This window comes from Vulpes vulpes, chromosome 12 (assembly GCF_048418805.1).
Source record: "Vulpes vulpes isolate BD-2025 chromosome 12, VulVul3, whole genome shotgun sequence".
Lineage (NCBI taxonomy): Eukaryota > Metazoa > Chordata > Mammalia > Carnivora > Canidae > Vulpes > Vulpes vulpes.
Window position 1 is genome coordinate 48,830,844 of NC_132791.1, and position 24,985 is coordinate 48,855,828.

At 37.3% G+C, this 24,985-nt stretch overlaps 1 protein-coding gene across 27 annotated transcripts in view; it reads left to right on the forward strand.

Moving 5' to 3' along the window:
• FAM13B (family with sequence similarity 13 member B) overlaps positions 1–24,985 on the forward strand; it is an 83,048-nt gene that overhangs the window by 34,120 nt on the left and 23,943 nt on the right. For all 27 annotated transcript variants that reach the window (XM_026001321.2, XM_026001323.2, XM_026001324.2 and 24 more), the window contains 5 exons: positions 647–807; positions 13,334–13,375; positions 14,469–14,624; positions 16,533–16,665; positions 24,235–24,299. In XM_026001321.2, the coding sequence (XP_025857106.1) occupies positions 647–807; positions 13,334–13,375; positions 14,469–14,624; positions 16,533–16,665; positions 24,235–24,299 (557 nt within the window). The remainder of the gene's footprint in view (positions 1–646; positions 808–13,333; positions 13,376–14,468; positions 14,625–16,532; positions 16,666–24,234; positions 24,300–24,985) is intronic.

A 24,985-nucleotide genomic window follows, 5' to 3' on the forward strand; every position in this document is an offset into this window, starting at 1 on the left:
TATTTAGGTAGTCAGCTTGATAATGGAAGACATTTTATAGCTCCTCCCAAAATTAGAATTATAACCTTCTAACCTAAAAAATGGGTTGTGTTGAATGTTTTCAGTTGTGCTTATTGGCCAAAACAATGAGTCCTCCCTTGTAAGATCCAGTCTTTTCGTGAAAAATTCCGTCTGAATCATTTAGAAGTTAGCTGGCATTTCTAAAATATAGTTAACACCTTAAGGCAAAATTTATCTGCCCTTTTCCGACACTTCCCCTATATTAAAATCACTTGTTAAATGCACCTGGAAATCAGAGAGGTCAGTTAGAAATCTTCCTACGTATTCAGTCTGTAAAACTGAATGCTTAGGAAATGAAGCTTTCTTAATGTTAACTAACTGCAGTGTGCAAGCTTTTCATCGTTTGCAGTCTTACTCATGTTCTTAGTGATAGACTAAGGTCATCATTGCTTTGTGCTTTAAAACGTTACATTTGGTTTGCAGTTTTCTTCTAATATGAGAGAGTTGGCAATTACTTATTCCATTAGTAAAATTGGTCCTAGGAAATGAAGTAAAATGAGTTGTGTTGAACGTTTTCTTAGTTTATCTTAATGTCAGTTAACAGTTGTATTCATTTTTTATTTTCAATTGTCTCTTATTTATATAGGTTAATGAACTTTCTGAGGAAGAAGAGGAAGATGAAAAGTTGGAACAGATAGAAGAACTTCCAGAAGAGGGTGCAGAAAAATCAAGTGACATGGCAGAGGTGGTACAGTTAAGGATGACTGAAAATATCCTGGAACCAAATAGTGTTACAGCATCAACAAGGTAGTGTTTCAATGGAAAGAACTTTAGCCTTTGAACTTTTTATTCTAGATGTAGATTCACTGAAGCACTGAATCATACAAATTTTAATGATTTAATGATTTGTATTAATGTGAAAGATTGATTTATGTATGAAAAAGAGCAACAAGAAAATTTTAAGCAAACTTGCTAAGAAAATTTCAGGTGTCAGCATTTATATATTTTTTTCAAAATATAGCCTTTTACATTTCTTCTTAAAGTTTTTTTTTTTTTTTTTTTTTTTTTTGAGTTGGGTAAAATTTCAGGACCTTTGGAAATGGAAAGATAAAGTGGTCAAATTAACTTGTATTTCCAGCTTCTAGACTAGAACTAGGTTGAGTTGGGCTGTAAAAAGAGAACTCTGTGATGCATTAAGATATTTCTTTCCAATTTTTTTTTTTTGTGTGTGTTAAGGAATACTACTTACGTGGCATACTGTGTACTTTATAAATGTGGTAGGGTAGAGGCACTATGTTAATGCATAGCTGGAGTCACTGAACATACTGTTTAGGAAGCGTTAGAGAATTCGAGAATCCCATAGCTCTAGGTATGTTAGTTCTCTGTAAAGTTCTATGGTTTACTAACCCCCCTTTTTTTAAAATTGGAGTTCAATTTGCCAACATATAGCATAACTCCCAGTGCTCATCCTGCCAAGTGCCCCCCTCAGTGCCCATCACCCAGTCACCCCAACCCCTTGCCCACCTCCCTTTCCACTACCCCTTGTTCATTTCCTAGAGTTAGGTGTGTCTCATGTTTTGTCAACTAGCCCTTTCTAATTAGGAGAGCAGCAGTATATTTAAATCACTAGATATCTTTCATTAAATCCATGTTCAGTAGAATGATGATTGAAAAGCAGAGGAAATAATTTAACAGAAGGCAAAATGTCATTTAACTCATGACATAAAATAACTCATATCTGAGGGAGAAACTGTCCAATTTCATTTAGGAAAATTATAAAACAACTTAAGATGTTTACTGCCAAACAGAACTATTGAATTTCTTTGTGGGCCTCTGGATCTTTATATATTATAAATGATTTCTTCAAACATGATTGTAATTGTGGTATATCAACATGTTTGTTTACTCTTTTGCCCCTGATTTAACATTATGATTGTGCTTTTTCTGTGTACATGCTCTTCTAATTTACTTTTGGGAAGGGGGGAGCCTCTTAACTATAATTACATATTAAGATATTTAGGAATTATATGCTGAGCTGTTTATATCTTAATTATATATTTCCTGTCCTTTTTTCTGGAAGTTTTGAAGTATTTTAGCTAAGCTAAAATGTACTCTGTACTAAGCTGCTACTGAACAACCTTTTAGGTTTCTTAGGCCCCTTTTTCCTTCTTTTGAACTATTTGCATTCATTTATTAGGTTCAAATAGTGAACTTTTCTTTGGCTTGGGTAAGTATTTCCAGCAAGCGTAAGAGACTTATCCTGATTTATATTGCCATTAGCATTTTTTTCCTCCAGGAGCTGAAAACAGTAGATTAAATGGATATTCTTAATTTGGTAAATTAGAATTACATCTCTAATAGGTGGCTACTAGCTACATGTGGCTATTTAAATTTGAACTTGAACCAGTTAAAATTAAAGTTTAAAAATCACTCTCACAGTTGTACTAACCGCAGTTCAAGTGTTCAACAGTCATATAAGTGGCCACTGCATTAGTGTTGATACAGAACATTTCTGTCATTGCAGAAATTTCTATTGAGTAGCGCTGATAGAGGGGAAATTTTTTCAGTATTTGTATTTATTATCAGCAAAGTTATTTAAATGGATACTTCTAATAGTTTCGTCTTTTTGATTATCTTTCTAGTTTTGTAGACAGTCCTTCCTTCCAGCTAATTTTTAGATTCATTGGAAATTTGGTGATAGGTAGTCAGGATTCCTTTAATTACACGTCACAAAAATGGACCTTGGTTAAAGGAAAGAAAAAAGGCAATTTATTAGAAGAATCCTGGATAGATTGCAGAGTCTGCAGATAAAGCAGAGATAACACAGGAAGCCCTGGAGAATTTAGTAGCAGGGTTATGGGAGAATCTCTAGCATGGGGCTGTTACTCAGAGAGTTCCTTCCAGTTGTTTCCTACTGTCTCTCATTCTGCTCAAGACCAGATTCCTGTGGGGGGTGGCAGGGAAGAGAGTCTGGTCTAAATTGGGTCAAGTGTCTGGTTAGATAGAGCTGGTCATTATTAATTTATGTATCTATCAAGATTATTGGATGAGAAGAGGGATTAATTTGCCACAGAAAAATGGGGCTGTTTACCAAAAGAAAAGATTGGGGATATCAGGCAGCAAAAACAGGTGTGTCTACCAGAGTGGTCTTTGAGAATTAGTAATGATAAAAATTTCAGTTAATATTTGTATATTAATCTTTTATTGTAGTGTTGGCTGATTGCTTGCATAAAGGTAAAAATATACATTCTTTTTTTTTTTCCAAGATTTTATTTATTCATGAGAGACACAGAGAGAGAGAGAGAGAGAGAGAGAGAGAGAAAGGCAGAGACACAGACAGAGGGAGAAGTAGGCTCCATGCAGGGAGCCTGACATGGGACTTAATCCTGGGTCTCCAGGATCAGGCCCTGGGCTGAAGGCAGCGCTAAACCACTGAGCCACCTGAGCTGCCCAAAAAATACATTCTTTGATTGTCTACCATAGATGAAAGAAAAATAGGGGAATGCATAAGCATAAGCCCTAGGATATAGGGAGCTATTAATAAATTTGTTTTAGGGAATTAGTGGATACTGCAGATTGAACTTTTGGTAACTTTTAATGTTCCATCTTTTTGAGTTTTTCTGTGAGGTACTTTATAAATATTTACTGGAGTATTAGGTAGCTACTCTGTTTTTCTTCACAAGTAACTATGGGAAAATATGTTCGAAACCTAAGGGAATAAAAGTTTAGTGATAGTTTAAAAATAGCAATTCTCAAACTTTTTGTTTTTAAATGTTACATTCTTAAAAATTATTTACAACTCCAGAGACCTTTAAAAAAAAAAAAAGATTTTATTCATTTATTCATGAGTGACACAGAGAAAAGAGAGGGAGGCAGAGACACAGGCAGAGGGAGAAGCAGGCTCCATGCAGAAGCCTGATGTGGGACTCAATCCCAGGACTCCAGGATCACTCCCTGGGCCGAAGGCAGGTGTTAAACTGCTGAGCCACCCACGGATCCCCAAGACCTTTTTTCTTTTTTTTAAGATTTTATTTATTTATTCATGACAGACACAGAGAGAGAGAGAGGCAGAGACACAGGCAGAGGGAGAAGCAGGCTCCGTGCAGGGAGCCTGACGTGGGACTTGATCCTGGGTCTCCAGGGTCACACCCTGGGTTGAAGGCGGCGCTAAACTGCTGAGCCACCAGGGCTGGGCTCCCCTCCCCCAACCTCTGTTAATGTTGATTTTACTTACAGGCCCTTACCACATTATAAATTAAAGCAACATATTTAAGCCATTGGAAGTATATCTTTGTTGAGTTGTAGTTTGGAAGATGCTTGTATATAGCCATTGATGACCTAAGGGGCTTTTTTGTGGGTTTTTTTTTTTTTTTTACCTAACAGTTGTTTGATTACTCCTCCTCTATTAGGTTTAGGTCATTAGTTCTCAAACTTTGGTCTTATAACCCCCCTTACACACTTAAAAATTATTGAGGATCCAAAGAACTTTTGTTTCGGTAGCTTATTACTGTTGGTATTTATTATATTAGAAATTAAAACTGAGAGATTTACATATATATTTAAAGTAGTAATAAATCCATTACATGTTAATGTAAAATTCTAAAATGTTAACTGTGTTTTCCAAAATCTCCAAAAAAACATCATAGTGAAAAATTTTTTAGTGACTTGTTTTATATTTTTACAAATCTCTTTAATGTCTGGCATTATTAGTAGATGAGAGCTGAATTCTTTCATTTTCCTCTGCATTGCATTTGTTGCTGTATGTTATTTTGGTTTAAGTATATGAAGAAAATTTGCCATCACACCAGTATATAGCTGGAAATAGAACATTCATAGTCTTTTCAGATAATTGTGTCCATTCTTTCTTGATAATATGCCAAAACATGGTAAGTAGCAGCGTTTTAGAAGTTATTTGTATTGCATAACTTGAAACCATATCTGTGAATTTTTCATGCTCTGGTCTTTTGGTGGGTCTGTCTTGTGCTGTGGTGATTTTATTCATGCTTGATTTTGTAACATGGTAATTGGGCATTCAGAAAATGAGGCTTCAGGGAGTTACTCGGATCTTCCAAATGATGATACATTTTGTTACATAGTATCAACAATTCACATTCTTTAATATTACCACTGATTGTATTAAAGACATCTTTTAAGTCCTGGGACATTAGTGAGTTTATGGTAAAGATAAAGGTTTTCCAGAATTCAATTTCTTACTTGAAAACTCAAATCTTATCAGCTGTGTCACTTGTTTTTCTTAAAGTCTCAGTCTTGCTCATTTTTGAGAAAATGTCTGCCAGATTATTCAGGTTGGAATAACTATATATAGTTTGTCAGCCTATCTTTCAAGTGAAAACGGTGATCCCAGATAAAACTTGAGTTCACAATTCAAACAAGACAAGCATTGTACTATGCTGTGCAGAAGTGTTTTTCTAAATGTGCTTCCCATTTTGTCATACCAAATACTAAAATGAATTGTATTCAGGTCTGAGGTAAAATTAATAATTTTTGCTCCTTCATCAGGACTGGTCCTCTTTTTAAAAATTTGCAAGTGAGTAGTGGTAAAGAATGCAGTGGCCATGGTACAGTCTGGTACCACTTGCCTGGATTTATGCTAAGACCCCAAGCATTTTTTTCTACCATTGATTTGGTATATCATGCAAAAGTCAGCACAGTGAAAAAGGCAAATATTATGAAAATAGTTTGTGTGTTTTGGTTGACTGACCACCTTTTCACAACCAGTGGTTTATTTTATTTTTTTATTTTCTTAAAAGATTTTATTTATTTATTCATGGGAGACACAGAGAGAGAGAGGCAGAGACACAGGCAGAGGGAAAAGCAGGCTCCATGTAGGGAGCCCGATGTGGGACTCGATCCCAGGTCTCCCGGGTCTCCAGGATCACACCCTGGGCTGCAGGTGGCGCCAAACCGCTGAGCCACTGGGGTTGCCCAATTGTTTGTATTTCTTTGGTGTTTGATTGTGATCTCTCCTCTCTTGTTCATGATTTTATTTATTTGGATTCTTTCTCTTTTTGATAAGTCTGGTCAGGGATTTATCAATCTTATTCTTTGAAAGAACCAGCTTCTGGTTTCATTGGTCTGTTTTACTGTTCTTTTGATTTCTATTTCATTGATTTCTGCTCTAATCATTATTCTCCTGCTGGGTTTAGGCTTTATTTGCTGTTCTTTGTCTAGCTCCATTAGGTGTAAGGTTAGGTTGTGTATTTGAGGTCTTCCTTGTTTCTTGAGAAAAGCTCATATTTCTATATACTTCCTTCTTAGAAAATAGTTGTGTTTTGGGGCAGCCCTGGTGGCGTAGCGGTTTAGCGCCGCCTGCAGCCTGGGGTGTGATCCTGGGGACCCTGGATCGAGTCCCACATCGGGCTCCCTGCATGGAGCCTGCTTCTCCCTCTGCCTGTTCCTCTGCCCCCCTCTCTCTCTGTGTTTCTATAAATAAATAAATAAATAAAATCTTAAAAAAAAAAAAGTGTGTTTTCATTTGCATTTGTTTCCATGAATTTTTAAAATTCTTCCTTAATTTTCTGATTGACCCATTCATTCTTTAGTAGGATGCTCTTTAACCTCCAAGTATTTGAGTTCCTTCCAAATTTCCTTTTGGGATTGATGTCAAGTATCAAAGTATTGTGGTCTGAAAATATGCAGGGAATAATCCCAGTCTTCTGGTTCCAGTTGAGAGTCAACTTGTGACCCAGTATGTGATCTGTTCTGGAGAATGTTCCATGTGTATTTGTTTTTTTTTTTTTTTTAAGATTTTATTTATTTATTCATGAGAGAGAGAGAGGCAGAGACATAGGCAGAGGGAGAAACACACTCCATGCAGGGAGCCTGATGGCGGGACTCGATCCTGGATCTCCAGGATCACACCCCGGGCTGAAGGCGATGCTAAACCACTGAGCCACAGAGGCTGCCCCCTTGCTTTTTTTTTTTTTCCAATATGATAACCCTTGTCTTTTGATTGGAGCATTTAGCCCATTGACATTCAGAGTAACTATTTAAAGATAATGAATGTAGTGCCTTTGTATTACCTGCAAAGTGTCTGTTGCTATGTATTGTTTCTTTTCTTTTATGTCTGTGTTACTTTTGGGCTCTCTCTTTGCTTAAAGGATCCCCTTTGACATTTCTTGCAGGGCTGGTTTAGTGATCAAAAATTCTTTTAGTTTCTGTTTTTATCTCCTCCTATTTTGCATGACATCCTTGCTGGATAAAGTATTCTTGGCAGCATATTTATCTCATTTAGCACTTTGAATACAGTCCTTTTTGGCCTGCCAGGTCAGGTCTCTGTGGATAGGTTTGCTGCCAGTCTAATGTTTCTACCTTTGTAGGTTGTGGATCTCTTGACCCAACCTACTTTAAAGATTTTCTCTTTGTGCCTGAGATTTTCAGGCTTCACTATTAAATGTCAAAGTGTTGACTTATTTTTACTGATTTTGAGGGGAGTTTCTCTGTGCTTCCTGTACTTGGATGCTTGCTTCTTCCCCCAGATTTGGAAGTTCTCAGCTGTGATTTGTTCAATTATACCTTCTGCTCTCCCCATTTCCTCTTCCTCTGGGATCCCAATTATTCTAATATTGTTTTGTTTTATGGCATCACTTATCTCTTGAGTTTTTCCCTAGTGATCCAGTAGTTTATCTTTTCTCTCAGTTTCTTTATTCTCTGTTGGTCTTCTGTATGTATCACTGATTCTCTCTTCTGCCTCATTTATTCTAGCAATTAGAGCCTCCACTTTTTATTACATCTCATTAATAGCCTTTTAAAATTTTGACTTGATTAGATTTTAGTTCTTTTATTTCTCCAGAGAGGGATTCTTTAGTGTCTTTGTTTGTTTGTTTTTTCCCAAGCGTAGCTGGTATGTTTATAATTGTTATTCTGAACTCTAGTTTTTAACATCTTTTATCCCTACTGATTAGGTCCCTGGCAGTCAGTACTGCCTCATGTTCTCTTTTTGGGGGGTTCTTCTGTCTTGTCATTCTATCCAGAGAACAGATGAATTAGAGAACAGAATAATAAAATAGCAACAAGGACCCAGAAAAATAGACACTAAACAAATCAGAAGAGACCAGAAACTAAAAAAGGGGGGTAGTGGTAGAAAGAGAGAATATAATCAAATAGGTGAACAGAACAGAGCAATACACTAGATCCTTGGTGTATTTTGGTCTGTTTGTTACAAGAAACTAGATGCCAAAATTGTATAGAATGAAAACTTACATATATAGAAAAAATAAAGTTGAATATAATGAAAAGAAACCAGAATTGAGAAATATATATACATATATAAATGTAAAAATGAAAATTTTAAAAGATTTTTAAAAGTTGATAAAAAGAAATTAGTTGAAAAGGAAAAAAATTTAAAATTGAAACACTAAAAGAATCATGAGAAAAAACCCATGAATTCTATGTATTATTTTCCCTTAGTGCTGGTGTTTTATACTTCTGTGAGATCAGTAAACAGTCTTAGCTGGATGTTTCTGCTGGTCTTCTGGGGGAGGGGCCTATTACACTAATCTCAGGTATCTTTCCCTGGGTGGAATTCACCCCCCTTCTTGCCACGGGGCTGGGTTCAGTGTAAACAGCTTCAGATTGCTCTGTGTAGCTCTTGTTCCCGGAAGGCTTTCCATACTGCTTTTTTTTTTTTCCATGCTGCTTTGAGTGATGGGAATGAAAGAACCAAGGAGCTGAAAGTTCACACACCCTCACTTTTCATTGTGCCCTCCTGGAAAAGCAGTCAGTCATTCTTGTCTCCCTGGTTTCCCTCCACACTCTGTTCACCTAGCCTGTGACCAGATGTTTTTATCTCAGGCTTGGGGACCCCCTTTCAAGTGTCCAAACTTTACAGACTCCTGTGGTGCACACACCTGTTGGGCTTCTCCTCTGCCATTTGTTGGATCCCTTCTCAGAGAACAGAGGTTGGCTGGGAACCCTGGGTGGCGCAGCGGTTTGGCGCCTGCCTTTGGCCCAGGGCACGATCCTGGAGACTCGGGATCAAGTCCCATGTCGGGCTCCCGGTGCATGGAGCCTGCTTCTCCCTCTGCCTCTGTCTCTGCCTCTCTCTCTCTCTGTGTGACTGTCATAAATAAATAAAAATTAAAAAAAAAAAAAAAAGAGAGAACAGAGGTTGGACTGCACCACAGTTTAAGGTTTATGGCAACGTTAAGCAGAAAGCCCATTTCTGGGCTGTCTCTTTGCAGTTAGCTTCCCTGCTCTGAAGCTTGAGAACTCTGCCTGGTTCTTACTGTGATCCCGGGGATCCTGAGACCACACTGTCTTATCTAGGATCATGCTCCAGTTCACCACCTGAACACCTTTCAGGCAGGGACGCCCCTTCGCCAGAGCAGACTTTTGAAAGTTTGGATTTTGCCCTCTGCTGCTGCTATATCACTTTCCAGTAGCTAGCGTCCAAGGGCTCCCTCCTAGTACATCCTCTCAGATTTACTTCTCTGCACCTCCTACCTTGGAAAATGTGGTTGCTTTTCTATTGGTAGAATCGCAGTAATTCTTTTTTTTTTTTTTTAAAGATTTTATTTATTCATGAGAGACACACAGAGAAAGAGAGAGAGGCAGAGACACAGGCAGAGAGAGAAGCAGGCTCCAAACAGGGAGCCTGCTATGGGACTCAATCCCGGGATTCCAAGATCACACCTCGGGCCAAAGGCAGGCGCTAAACCACTGAGCCACCCAGGGTTCCCGAATTGCAGTAATTCTTTTCTTACATCTCAAAACCTGTTGAGTTCACAGATGTCCAGGTGATTTGATAGCTATCTAGCTGAATTCCAGGGACCAGAGTAAACTCGGGTCCCCTACTACTCTGCCATCCTCCTTCTTTTCAGTAAATACTGTAGATTTATCCATGTTGTACGTCATTGTGGTTTATTTCACTGATGTAAAGCATTCCATCATATAATTACGCCTCAGTGATTTAGTTTAAATTTGGTGGACAGTTGGTTCTTTTTGATCATTTACTTTTTGAATAGCTTTGCTGGGTACATTTTTTTTTTTTTTAAGATTTTATTTATTTATTCGTAGACAGAGAGAGAGAGAGGCAGAGACACAGGCAGAGAGAGAAGCATGCCCCATGCAGGGAGCCCAACGTGGGACTTGATCCGGGGTCTCCAGGACCACACCCCAGGCTGCAGGCAGCGCCAAACTGTTGCGCCACCAGGGCTGCCCCCATTTTTTTTTTAATTCAAAATCTTTTTATTGGGGAACCCTGGGTGGCGCAGCGGTTTGGCGCCTGCCTTTGGCCCAGGGCGCGATCCTGGAGACCCGGGATCGAATCCCACGTCGGGCTCCCGGTGCATGGAGCCTGCTTCTCCCTCTGCCTATGTCTCTGCTTCTCTCTCTCTCTCTCTCTGTGTGACTATCATAAATAAATAAAAACTAAAAAAAAACATTAAAAAAAAAAGAATTGAGTTGGTATATCTGAAGTGTTTATCATTTTTCAACTTTTTCATGCTTTTGGAAGTTTTTATAATAAAATAATGGGAAAAAATGTTTCAAAGAAAATTTTATGGTACAAAGTACTATTTTTTTAAATTTAGAATAGATTTTGAGAGATTTGATAGACTCTTTTTAAAAAAAAATTTTTTTTTTATGTATTTATTCATGAGAGACACAGAGAGGCAGAGACACAGGCAGAGGGTGAAGCAGGCTCCTTTCAGGGAGCCCAGTGTGGAACTCAATCCCCGGCCCTGGAATGGGCCCTGGGATCAAGCCCTGAGCCAAAGGCAGACGCTCAACCGCTTAGCCACCCAGGAGTCCCTTGATAGACTCTAGAGTGCAGATGTGGAAGTTTTGAGTCAAAGAGCATGCATACTTTTAGAGCTTTTAAAAACACCTCGCCAAGGTTCATCTGGGTGGCTCAGTTGGTTAAATGGTTAAGTGTCTGCATTGGGCTCAGGTCATGATCTCAGGGTCCTGGGATTGAGCCCTGCATCAGGCTTCTTGTTCAGTGGGGAGCCTTCTCTGTCTCTGTCTGCTGCTCACCCTGTTTGTGCTCTCTCTCTCTAATAAATAAATAAAATCTTTTAAAAACAAACAAAAACCATGTCACCAAAGTGATCTCCCTAAGAATTGTACTAAGTTACTTTTTCACCAGCAATGTATAATTGTCAGTTTCATAGCCTTTCTCATCACGAATGGTATATTAACATCAAAAAATATTAATTTTATATTAATCCTATTTTAAATTTGTATTTCTAGTTGTCTTGTTTCCATTTTTCTATACTAGCATTTTGGTAATAACCTAATCTGACAAAAAAGTGAGATAATTCCTCTGGGAGATTAAGTAGATACCTAACAATGGCAAATTTGGAAAAGAACAGAAAGGATATAAACTCTAACAAAAGTTAAAATGTGGTGTTAGGCTTTAGTAACATACTTCTGGACTAAGTAGCTGAGAGTTAGAACTTCTTGAGATTTTTGTGTAAGGTAAAAACCAAAGCACACTAGAAATCACAAATTAAATGGTGAAGGGAAGGATGTTGGATTTAGGAGATTTTTTTTTTTTTTTAAGATTTTATTTCTTTATACATGAGAGAGACAGAGGGAGAAGCAGGCTCTCTGTGGGGGCCCCATGTGACCTGAGCCGAAGCCAGATGTTCAACCACTGAGCCACCCAGGCATCTCGGATTTAGGAATTTTCTTTATACCATTCAACATAACTGCATTGTCAGTGGATTATAATTAGGTATTAAAATTACTTTTTTTAAAAAAAGATTTTATTTATTTATTAATGAGACACACACAGAGAGAGAGAGAGGCAGAGGGAGAAGCAGGCTCCATGCAGGGAGCCTGATGCGGGACTCGATCCCGGAACTCCAGGATCACGCCCTGGGCCGAAGGCAGGCGCTAAACCGCTAAGCCACCCAGGGATCTCCCTAAAATTACTTTTAATACCTAAGCTTAGGAATTACAAATATTATTGAGTAAAATATAACTGATCAGACCATGTAAAGATTTAACTTTTATGATTAAATAGGCAACCTCATATATAAACAACAAATCATTGTAGCAAAATAACAGAGAAAGATCTAACCTTAGTTAACATTTAAGCTATAGGAAGAGCTTCATTTATCTTTTTTTGGTTTTTGTTTTTTTTCCTGCAGAGGTCACTAAATACTGACTTTAACCTGAAACTACTAGAAACAGACCCACAGCTAAACTCTTCTTTGTGCACATATATGTGATTTTTCTCCCCAGTTTCCTTCAGAAACGAAGTTCCAAAAAATGTCATTTAAATTTGAAAACCTAAGTTTAAGTACTTATCTTGAAAGTATTTTGAGCTGAGAATAATCCATTCATGAAAACTAGCCTAATGTTGGCAGTTAAATTTTTCTTATAAAGCTGAGGGATGTTATATGTGCCAAACCAGGGTGACTTACTTTTGTCTTATAAAGCAGTTGTGCAATTTGCTACTCATGTGTTTGCTCTAAGGGACACCTGAAGATTGCTGCATGGTGTTTATTCGATTTTCTACAGAGAATCTTGAGAATATATTTTCTTTCTTTTTTAAATTTAAATTCAATTAATTAACATATAGTGTATTATTAGTTTCAGACGTAGAGTTCAGTGATTTATCAGTCTTACGTAACACCCAGTGCTCATTGCATTCCCTGCCCTCCTTAATGTCCATCACCCAGTCACCCCATGGGTGACTGTGAGCAGTGAGCCTGATCCCAGGACCCTGGGATCATGACCTGAACCTAAGGCAGATGCTTAACTGACTGAGCCACACAGGTGCCCCCAATTTTAATTTTAAACATTTAAGTGGTATTCATATCTCATGGGTTTCACTGAATTTTTAACTATGATGAAGATGAGGCTATTTATGTTTTTGTAAGTATTAGTAGATAGTGTGGTGCGAAATTTGCTAAGGAAAGTCTGTTAATGCTACAGTAAATGAAGTAGTCTAATTTTAGAATCAATTTTGCCTTTTTCGTCACTTAAGTACATCCTCTGAGTAGTAGCATATGCTGTTACGTCAGGCAAGGAGTACAGAGTGAACATTGAGGCCTTCATACCATCCTAGATGAGGTGGTTTTGTTGGGCTAGTAGTATACTTTTTTCCCTTCAGCCTTGGAATATAGGTCAGTGTTTCTCCAAGTGAGCACCAAGTGAAATAGTTGGCTACACATACACACGGATATGTATATTTAGTTTTTTTGTGTGGAAATAAATTCTTTAGAAAATTAGAATCCTATTCTGCCAGAAATGAATGTGAAAGTTGATTGTGTCAAGGTAGTGCAACTGTGACAGTTTTCAATACTTTTTGTCATTAGTATTGCAAAGTTTTATAGCTAATTTCTTTCTTTAATTACAGTGCCCATTTATCTCCCATCAGCATCTTACCAGCCTCTGCGGAGTAAGTAGTATACTTGTAGAAGATCATTTTTTAAAATTTAAAAATATTACTTCACTTTAGAAATGAAAATCATGTATTTATTGTGCTCAATTTAGGGGAAGGATTATACATAAGGCAGTGAACCTAGTTAATATTTTATGTACTGCAGTAGGAACCAATGAAGAAAGAATGCATTGCCTAAAATATAAAATAAAAATTGAATTTTCTTCAGAGGATTTATTTATTTTTTTAAAAGATTTTATTTATTCATAGACACACACAGAGAGAGAGAGAGAGAGAGAGAGAGAGAGGGGCAGAGACACAGGCAGAGGGAGAAGCAAGCTCCATGCAGGGAGCCCGATGTGGAACTTGATCCTGGCTCTCCAGGATCATGCCCTGGGCCGAAGGCAGGTGCCAAACCGCTGTGCCACTGGGGCTGCCACAAAGGATTTTTTTAATCTTTTGAGATAATTGAGATATGTCATCTCTTTTTATTAAGTTTTCTTTTTTTTCCTTTTTAAATTTTTATTTATTTATGATAGTCACACAGAGAGAGAGAGAGAGGCAGAGACACAGGCAGAGGGAGAAGCAGGCTCCATGCACTGGGAGCCCGACGTGGGATTCGATCCCGGGTCTCCAGGATCGCGCCCTGGGCCAAAGGCAGGCGCCAAACCGCTGCGCCACCCAGGGATCCCTCTTTTTATTAAGTTTTCTTAAAGAAGTAAACTTCATGTAAAAAATACGGGCAGGACTCTTACAGTTTCTTTGATTTAGCTGAGTATTGACAAATTGCTTTATAAATGTAGTTTTGAAAAGTATTTAAATGGTTTTTCGGTATACTAGCAAGGAATGAATTACTGGGACAACTGATCCTTCCCACCTCAGTAGTAATAGTGATACTGTGATTGATTTGTATAATATCTATTTGGGTAAATTTCTTTTAAACTTTTAACCCAGTATCATGAATTCCTTTTATGTTTCTTTTTATACTCTAGTTTACCCACTTAAATACCCTGTTAATTTGTCTCCTTTGTCACGTTTTAATGTTTGTATTTATGTGGACAAATGCCCAGTTTGGTGACTGGTTTTCACTAAAATGTGTTCTATTTTGTAGCATTTTAGAAAGAACAATTAGAGCAGCTGTGGAACAGCACCTTTTTGATCTGCAGAGCAGCATAGATCATGATCTTAAGAATTTACAACAGCAAAGTCTGGTGTGTAATAATGAAGCAGAAAGTATTAATTGTGATGGGGAAGGATCTAATAACCAGTAAGAAACTTTTATAACATTTTACTATTATTAAGAGTTATAAAATTGTTTTATGATCTTTTATTTTATTTTATTTTTTTTAATTTTTTTTTTTTAATTTTTATTTATTTATGATAGTCACAGAGAGAGAGAGAGAGAGAGAGGCAGAGACACAGGCGGAGGGAGAAGCAGGCTCCATGCACCGGGAGCCTGACGTGGGATTCGATCCCGGGTCTCCAGGATCGCGCCCTGGGCCAAAGGCAGGCGCCAAACCGCTGCGCCACCCAGGGATCCCTGTTTTATGATCTTTTAAAAACCATAGTTTACTTACGTAATGGGATCTCATCTTGGGAATTTCTCAGTGTGTGTGGAAAGTGACTTTGTATATAAATTGTATATGCTCACTTAACATTGAAAATCTAAATCTTCAATTAAGTTAGTAGACATTAAGTTCAATACTGCTAGATTTTCCTCCCTGAACACCAGATAAAGTAGTGAACTTACCTCACTATGCTGTATGATAAATAATGTTAAAAAAGCTAGACCCATACTATTTGAAACAAATGGTCACACCAATGAGAGACATGAAATGATCTAGACAGCTGGGTGCAGGGACAGCAGATCGGCATCACTCATAGTCATTGAGTGAAATGGTGAGCAGAATCATTTTTTGCAATTTACATTTTATCCCGTCACCAGCTACTACCCTGCTGCCCTCCCTCCATACTTTTTTGTTGTTTAGATGTTAATAGTTGAATTTTGTATCAGTTAAAAGGTACCTCTGTGTGCTATGCGATTTGTGAGGTTATTTCACTCTTCATCTGACTTGTTACCTTTAAATGGATGAAAGGTCTCCTCTCCTTTCCCGTTATCTCAGCCCTGTACTTGAGGGATATAAAGGTGTCTTTCTTTGAGACCATAATACAATAATTTCATTGTTTTCATTTATCAGATTTTATTTGGAGGACATATGAGAAAGATGTACAAAAAAAAATGGGTAGAGTGATTTTTCTTTTGAAGAGTTTGATTTTTAAAAGGCCAAATATATATAGTACACTCTAGAATAGCTATTAAATATTAAATGAAACTGAAAAAGTTAATAGATATGAAAACTAGTGGTTACAATATGTTTATTTTAGAAATACCATATTGTACAACTGCAGGTTTGCTGTGTAGTCTGAATAGATGGCATCATTAGCCTGTGTTCCTCTGGCCCTGATTTGTGTTGCTTTGAAGGCATGATTAGAACTGATAAAACTGGATTGATCTCGACTATTGGGCTGAATATAAAGGAAAAAAGCAGTATCTGAAAAAAAAAAACCCAAAAACAGTAGTTAGAAGTTGGAAATAATGGGAAAGTGTACGAAAGGATAAAATTAATATAAGTAGATTCCTTAGTGTTTGTCTTTATTCTGGCTAGAGATCCTGAAAACCTTTGCCCATGCTCAGACAATATTTTTATTTTTATTTCTGGGGAAGTAACTTATGTTCTGACTTTATTGGTAGTATCATCTTTGTAAATCAAAGCCTGCTGCAGGATTTTGCATATTCTAAATTCTATAACATGAAAAATCTACAATAGGAAGCTATTCCTACAGTACTTGGTAAAGTGTTTGATATTATTGTGTCTAGTGCTAGGCTTATATTTTATTGGAACAGATCATTATGATTGAGAGTATACATTTTTAAGGAAAATTATTTTGGCACATAAATTATTTTTTCAGCCATTCATTTGTTTTTGAAAATTATAAAAAAAAATTAAAAAAATTATCAAAGAGAATAACAAACAAGGTAATTTTCTTACAACATTCCCTTGAGAGACAAAAATAAACTTAGTGTGTAAGTTTGAGATCATTGGTATTTATTTATTTTAAAGGTATTACATAATCAACATTTGGCCTGATCTGATTTTTTAATCTTCATTACTAGGGTTGATATTGCTGATGATATTATTAATGCCAGTGAAAGTAACAGAGACTGTTCAGAACCTGTGGCTAGCACTAATTTAGACAATGAAGTTATGCAGCAAGATTTTGTATTTGAGGATGAAGAAAATAATCAGGTAAGAAACTCACAGACTAAAAAATCTTTGTGTAGGTATGCTAGACATACAACTCTGATTGCTTTATGTGTTCCTTTGATACCAGAAACTGACACACATACTTGTCTTAATTATAAATCCCAAGAACATAACTCTCTCTATAAAGATCTAGAACCATCATTGGGTAGAGAATTATATATAAAATATTTAAAAATAGTTTTCCTGGAAGGAAACATTAAAATGTTAGCTGAGGTGGTTGGTGATGTTATGGTTTAATTTTCTTACTTTTAATAGCTTTTTTCTATTTCCCAATTTTTTTCTGAAGAATGTGAGATCTCTCCTTTTTTTTTTTTTTTTTTTACCTCTGACCCTTTTATTGGCCTCCTACTCCTCAAAGGGTACCCTGTTTTGCTGCCTCAGTGCCTCAGAATTTTGGGGTCGTTGGCATGGGATCTTTTCATAAAGAAAACTGGTGAACATCATTTTAAAAGTAAATTGTTTTCATTGATGATAATTGGCATTGGTAACATTGTTTTTAAAATGGCAATAAATATACAAAGCAGTATCCTAAGACGTGTTTCAAAGTTTAGTTTTGATAACACTTTTTAAAATAAGATTTTTTTTTTTTAAGATTTTATTTGTTTATTCATGAGAGACACAGAGAGAGGCAGAGACACAGGCAGAGGAAGAAGCAGGCTCCATGCAGGGAGCCCGACGTGGGACTCGATCCCGGGTCTCCAGGACCACACCCTGGGCTGAAGGCGGTGCTAAACCGCTGAGCCACCTGGGCTGCCCTAAAATAAGATTCTTAATGAATAAGGAGGTTTTCTTCAGCATGTTTTCATACTAAAGCATAAACTTTAGGTGTAGGTGTAATAAAGAATTCAGGATCTGTCCGCTGAGATTTGTATTCTGGCTTTGCCTCTTAATAGCACTGTGACTTTGGCCACATTACCCAACTTTGCTTATCTCCTCTTTGCTTTTCCATAGACAGGTGGGGAGTAATATTTATATTAGATGATTGTTATAAATATTCAGAGAAGTAGAAGTATACAGTTATTTTATAAGCTAGGAGACATTTCACAGAAGTTAAGCTCACAGAAGTTAAGCTGTTCGTGTTGTTTTCACTGTACTTGTATATTAATGCTTTTACTTCTACTGATATATTAGATTAATCCCTTTTCATCTATTTGTGGTTACTGCTTCTGTAGTTGTCTCCTTGCCCTTTTCTGGATTATCAGTTTCTGCCTGTCTATTGGATCATTCCCACCAATATAAAATGTTATTTTCCCATGTTTAGGAAATAACTCTCTCTTGACTCTTCACCCCACTGTAGTTAAGCCCCTATTTCTTTGCTTCCCCCATAATAAAATAACTTGAATGTGTTGTCTCTTTAATTCTTCTCTTCCCACTCTGTCTTGAACCTCCTTCAGGTAACTTTTTGCCCCCATCATTCTTCTGAAACTGCTTTTGCAAGTTACCAATAATGTCTGCTGCATATTTTACTTGATATATGAGTACAGTTTAATTCAATTAATTACTCCCACTACCTTGATACCTTTTTTTCCTTGACTTTTAGGATCTCTCTCTCTCCTCTGGGTTTTTTCTACTTGACTGGCTGCTCTCTTTGTTGATTGCTTTTCATGTTCTGAACCTTTGAAATTTGGAATGGCTCAGTGCCCAGTTCTCAAAATTGCTTATTTTCATTCACTCCCTCCATAATCTCATTTAGGCTAATGGTTTTTAAAATAGCATCTACTTGCTAAAGATTTCCAAATTTATATATCTAGGTGGGATCTTTCTCTTAAACTTAATTCCTGTGTCAAGTTGCTCTGCTTAACATTTCCACTTAAATATCTTATAAGCATTTTGAATTTTACAGGCACCAAACTGAATTTATAATCTTGTCCACATATCTGCTCTTCTCAAATCTCAATCTCAGTAAAGGAGAATTTCTTCATATGCATCAGCCAGAAACCTTGGGTCATCCTTGGTTTCTTTCACTGCATATCTCGTCCTTTACAGAGAGGCCTTTTGGCTATACTTTCAAAGTTTATCTGGAATCTGTTGCCAACATGTGGGTCCAAACCAATATTTCACCTAGATTAATATATTGATATAATTTCCTGAATGATACCATCTCTGACTCCCTGTGGTCTTTTCTCAGCACAGCAGCCCAGAGTGATTCTTTTCAAAGGAAAATTATATAATGTCACTTCTCTTCTCAGACTCTTCCAATGCCATATAGGAGTAGACACTCAGAAACACTGACTGATGGACATCTTAGTATTAAGGTCCTGTATGGATTGCTGTTTTCCCAGGTGTTCCATGATTTGCTTCTTCCTTTGATCCTGCAGATGTTTTCTCAGTTTTACCTTTTCAGTAAGGCTAAATCTCCTCATCACTCTGTTTTAGTATTAGGGGGTCTTCCCATTGACCCACTCCCATCTAGTCCTGGAGGTTCCTGTCCTTCTCCCCCTTGCACTTGATAGTGTTATTACTGTTGCACATATCTTTTAAATTATTAGTTCATTGTCTTTCTGCCACTATTAGACTGTAAAACCCTAAGCCTTTATGAGGGTTGAGATTTTTATCTGTTTTGTTCATTATTGCATCCCCATTATCTAGAACACATAGGTATTAAGTACTTGTGGAATATGTGACCAAACAAATGGAGAACATCTGGCTCTTAGAACAACTAAGTAAATTTGTTCTTGTTCTCTTCTCTTTTGTCTTTTAAGTAGGCTCCACACCTAATGTTTGGTTTGAGCTCTAAACCCTGTGGTCAAGAGTCATGCTCTCCAGCTGAGCCAGCCAGGCACCCCCTAAGTAAATGTGTTGAATGAAAGTAGTGTATCGATTACTTTGATAAGAATGCAAGAATATTTTTTTCCAAAAACTTGGTTTTTTAGAGCAGCTTTAGGTTTACAACAAAATTGAGAGGGAGGGTACAAGTAATCTCCCATATGCTCCCTGCTGCAACACATGCACAGCCTCCTGCATTATCACCATCACTCACCTGAATGGTACATATTTTACCAAGGATGAACCTACACTGACACATTATAAACACTCAAAGTCTAGTTTACCTAAAAGTTTATTCTTGGTGTTGTATATTTCATGGATTTGCACAAATGTATGACAGGTATTCATTATACCTGTCATTTTTAAACTGTCCTAAAAATTCCCTGTACTCTGTTCTTCTCTCCCACCACCCCTGCAACTGCTGATTTTTTTGTTGTCTACATAGTTTTGCCTTTTCCAGAATGTCATATAGTTGGAATTATATAGTATTTGGTCTTTTCATATTGACTTCTTTTACTTAGTCATATGCATTTAAGGTTTCTTCATGGCTTGATAGCTTATTTCTTCTTAATGTTGAATCATAATCCATTGTTTCAGTGTACCACAGCTTTTCTATCCATTCACCTACTGAAGGACATCTTGGTTGCTTCAAGTTTTGTGATTATGAATAATACTGGTACAAAACATCTGTTTTTTGTGTAGACATAAGTTCTTAACTCCTTGGGTAAATACTAAAGCAGTATGATTGATAGATCATATGGTACAAGTTTTGTAAGAATCCCGCAACTGTTTTCCAAAATGGCCGTACCATTTTTATATAATATCAGTAATGTATGCATATTCCTGTTGCTCCACAACCTCACCAGTATTTGCTGTTATTGGTGTTCCAGATTTTGGCCATTCTAATAAGTGTGTAGTGGTATTTCATTGTTTTAATTTGCAGTTCCTTAATGACATACCATGTTGAGCATCTTTTCATATGCCTGTTTTCCATCTATATCTTCAGTGAGTTCAGGCCTTCTGCCCATTTTTTTTTTAAATTTATTTATGAGAGACAGAGAGAGAGGCAGAGACATAGAGGGATAAGCAGGCTCTATGCAGGAGCCCAATCTGGGAGTTGATCCCAGGACTCTGGGATCACACCCTGAGCCAAAGGCAGACGCAAACCACTGAGCCACCCAGGCGACCCTGCCCATATATATATATATATATATTTTTTTAATCTCTCAAACTCCAAGCTCATTTTTTAATTGGGTTGTTTTCTGTTGAGTTTTAGGAGTTCTTTGCATTTTTTGAGTAGCGGTCATATGATAAAAGAGGTTGTTTTTTATTTTTTTTTTTATTTGTTTTTATTTTTATTTATTTTTTTTTAAGAGGTTGTTTTTTAGATGTCACATGTAAGATCATGTGACATCTGTCTTTCTGTCTGACTTCTTTCACTTAGTGTAATGCACTGATGGTCCATCCATGTTGTGACCAATGGCAGGATTTGCTTCTCTTTTTATGGCAGAATAATACTCTGTTGTATAAGTATGTGCGCTACGTTTTCTTTATTCATTCATCCATTGATGGACTCTTAGGTTGTTAACACATTTTGACTCTTGTAAATAATTCTGCAGTGAAAGTGGCTGTGCAGTTATCTTTTTGAAACAGTGTTTTTGTTTACTTTGGATAAGTGCCCAGAATTGAAATTGCTGATAATCATATGTTCTGGTTTTAATTTTTTGAGGAATATCTAGACTTCTTTCCATAGTAGCTGGACCAGTTTACATTCCTACCAACCATATATTGTGGTTCACATCTTTGCCAGCACTTGTTATTTCTAGTCTTTTTGATAATAGCCATTCTGACAGGTGTGAGTTGCTATCTAATTGTGGTTTTGATTTGCATTTCTCTGATGATTAGTGATGTTGAGCATGTTTTCATGTACCTTTTGACATTTTATATGTCTTTGGAAAAATTTCTCTTCCAATCCTCTGCCCATTTTTAAATCCTGTTGTTTTTTCCTATCGAATTATAGGAGCTCTTTTATCCATTTTGGATATTAACTCATTGTCAGATATATTGTGGGTTGGTTTGTTTTGAGAGCGTGAGTACATGTACTTGATCTGGGGGTGGGGCATAGGGGGAGAGAGAATTGCAAGCACCCTATGCCCAGCGTAGAGCCCATGTGGGGCTCAGTCTCACAATCCAAAGATTGTGAGCTGAAATCAAGTTGGACACTTAACTGACCGAGCCACTCAAGCACCTCTGTCAGCTATATTGTTTGGTAATATTTTCTCCATTTAGTTGCCTTTTCATTTTGTTGATGATTTCCTTTACTGTAGTGACTTACATATACCTTAATCAGTGGAAGAAATTGGTTTATAAGTATACTTTATATACTGTGTAGTAAGGTTTACTAAGCAAATTAAATGTGTGGAATGGAGTGGGGATATTTAGCTTACTTAAAAGAAAGTACCTTAGCATGCTTAGAATATTGGGTGGGTGGAGATGGGGAGATGCAGAACTAAATATTGTGAAATCATCAGTAATGGATGGATAAGGACTGGGGGGAAGCCAGAAAAATTACTAGAAATGCCCATTAGGCTTTAATTAGCTCCTGGAATTGAACCCCAACAGCCCCTAAACATTGGCATTATGATTATGCTGCAGCTGCTGCTCTCAAGAGTACTGCCTCCTCCACCACCACCACCACCACCACCAAAGCTCTTTAGCTTAACTTAACGGAGACTAGAGCACCTTAGACTTCCTTTTGATGACTGATGGTTTGGGAGAAGAGAGGGGTAGGAAGAGGAGGTATGGGCTGGTTTGCCAGCTAATGTTTTAGAGAAAACAAGTTATTTCTACCCATCTACAAAGGAATGAATGTTTTATGTAGTGAATTCTGAGGAAGTAAAATTCCTTTAAGTGATAAAACTCAAAGTTTTAGTTTCTTTTTTTTTTTCTTTTTAAATTTTTTTTATTTATTTATGATAGTCACACACAGAGAGAGAGAAACAGAGACATAGGCAGAGGGAGAAGCAGGCTCCATGCACTGGGAGCCCAACGTGGGATTCGACCCCAGGTCTCCGGGATCCCTCCCTGAGCCAAAGGCAGGCGCTAAACTGCTGCGCTACCCAGGGATCCCAAAGTTTTAGTTTCTCAAAAAAGTATTGTTTATTTTCATCTGTTAAATTGAAGTCTGGACATACTTTAACCTGACCTTAATACCTCTTTTTTTTTTTTTTTTTTGTCCTGGCGCATAATGTAGAAGATAACTCTGCACCTTACTCTGAATTTCATCTGCCTTCTTCACTGTTAGTGTATCAGCTTTTTGTCTTCTGTTATTGTGTCGGGCTTCGCTCTCCCTCTATTCACCTCCAACTCATGCGTGTGTGTGCTCATGCTCTCTCTCTAATAAATAAAATCTTTAAAAAATTATGTTGGGATCCCTGGGTGGCGCAGCGGTTTGGCGCCTGCCTTTGGCCCAGGGCGCGATCCTGGAGACCTGGGATCGAATCCCACATTGGGCTCCCGGTGCATGGAGCCTGCTTCTCCCTCTGCCTATGTCTCTGCCTCTCTCTCTCTCTCTCTCTCTCTCTCTCTCTCTCTCTCTATCATAAATAAATAAAAAAAATTAAAAAAAATTAAAAAAAATTATGTTGTCTAAATCTGGCTAGAAAGTATTATAGCAGTCTTTATATTTGTTTCCATTATTTCATAGTATAATGAATTGTAGGTTAAATAGAGTTGGTGATGTGATTGTATGTTTTTATAGTAGAACTTTGTGGGCGGCCCGGGTGGCTCAGCGGTTTAGCGCTGCCTTCAGCCCGGGGCCTGATCCTGGAGTCCTGGGATCGAGTTCTGCGTCGGGCTCCCCACGTGGAGCCTGCTTTTCCCTCTGCCTGTGTCTCTCTCTCTCTCTGTCTGTCTCTCTCTCTTTCTGTGTGTGTGTCTCTCATGAATAAATAAAATCTTAAAAAAAACTTTGTAAGTTTTTCTTCTAAGCTATTTCTTTTGATTCACAGTAACTGTGAGATAGGCAAATAAATGATTATTCTCATATTTGTGATGAGAAAAGTAGAGCTGGGACTTGAACTTGGTTCTTTGAGTAAAACATCAAGGCTTATTTTAAATATTATGTCTAGTAATGATTATTTCATGGGCCCAATTTTGAGAATGTAAAGTTATATCCTAGACAGAAAGGTTGATGAAGTCTGATATGGAGATCAGTGATTCTCAAAGTTTGAGTCTCAGGATCTCTTGATACTCTTAAAAGGGTTGAGTATCCCAGAAGGGTTTTGTTTACATAGGTGTATCAGTATTTACCACATTAGAAAATAAAATTTAAAAATTATAAAATGTTTATTAAATTCATTCAAGGTACCATAAATACTATTGCTTTTTTTAACTTAATAAAAATAAAAAGCTATATAAAACTTTTTTAAAAAATAAAACAGCTTCTAGAGCAGCCTGGTGGCTCAGCAGTTTAGTGCCGTCTTCAGCCCAGGACGTGATCCTGGAGACCCCTGCTTCTCCCTCTGCCTGTATCTCTGCCTCTCTCTCTCTCTGGGACTCAATCCCGGGTCTCCAGGATCACACCCTGGGCTGAAGACGGCGCTAAACTGCTGAGCCACTGGGGCTGCCCAGTTACTCTCTTTAAAAAGAGATGCCAACACCTATAGATTACTATGAAGAATTTGACTAACTTGTGATCTAATACCATAATTTAGATGGGAACCTTCTCTCATATGTGAAAATTGGGAGCTCCATTAATACAGTGGTGGTGTTCTTTTTTGTCAGTCTATAGGTATACTCTTAGAGCCATGCAGTGACCACGGTGATAGTGAAGATGGCTGCCTTGAGGGGTAAGCATTTTCTCTCATTACTAATTAATCATTTTGAGAATTAGAGCACTTTACAGATTTGGGGATGAGATTTTTAGATGAATCTGTCATAACATATATTTTTGATAACCTAAAAAACCAAGTTCTTGTTTTAGTAGTAAATGTAAAGTATATTCATAAATACTCAGGAGCCACAGGTTCAGACAGACATTAGTTATAACTTGGAAAATGTTCAGAGGGAGGAAAACAGAGCCTTCTTGGAGACACTCAAAATTTTTCACTTGATTTGTAGAACAATTGGGAGTTTGTTGATATTCTTAATATACCATTTAGTGAGTTAATTCATAGTCTTAGAACTATGATAACTAACTGAAGGATTATAGCATATTTGCTTTACCACATTTGTATAGGATATTTTTGTTCCCTTTCCAGCTCCACCTTGGTTTATCCCAGCATAGTCTTACATAGTTTGTGCTTGTTTACTTCCTTGGCCAGGAAAAATGGGAGGGAGATACTAAGGCAATGAGTATTTCAGCCATATGTAGTCTCCATAGATACTCAATAGATACAGTCCTTTGAACAGAAGCTTTCTAGAATGTTTTCAGTCACTGAATGGGTTTTGGATCTTGTTACCCTTTTTCTGATTCTTTGAACATTGCTAGTTATTATAACTTTCTTAGGAAGGATGATTGATATTCAGAAAACAG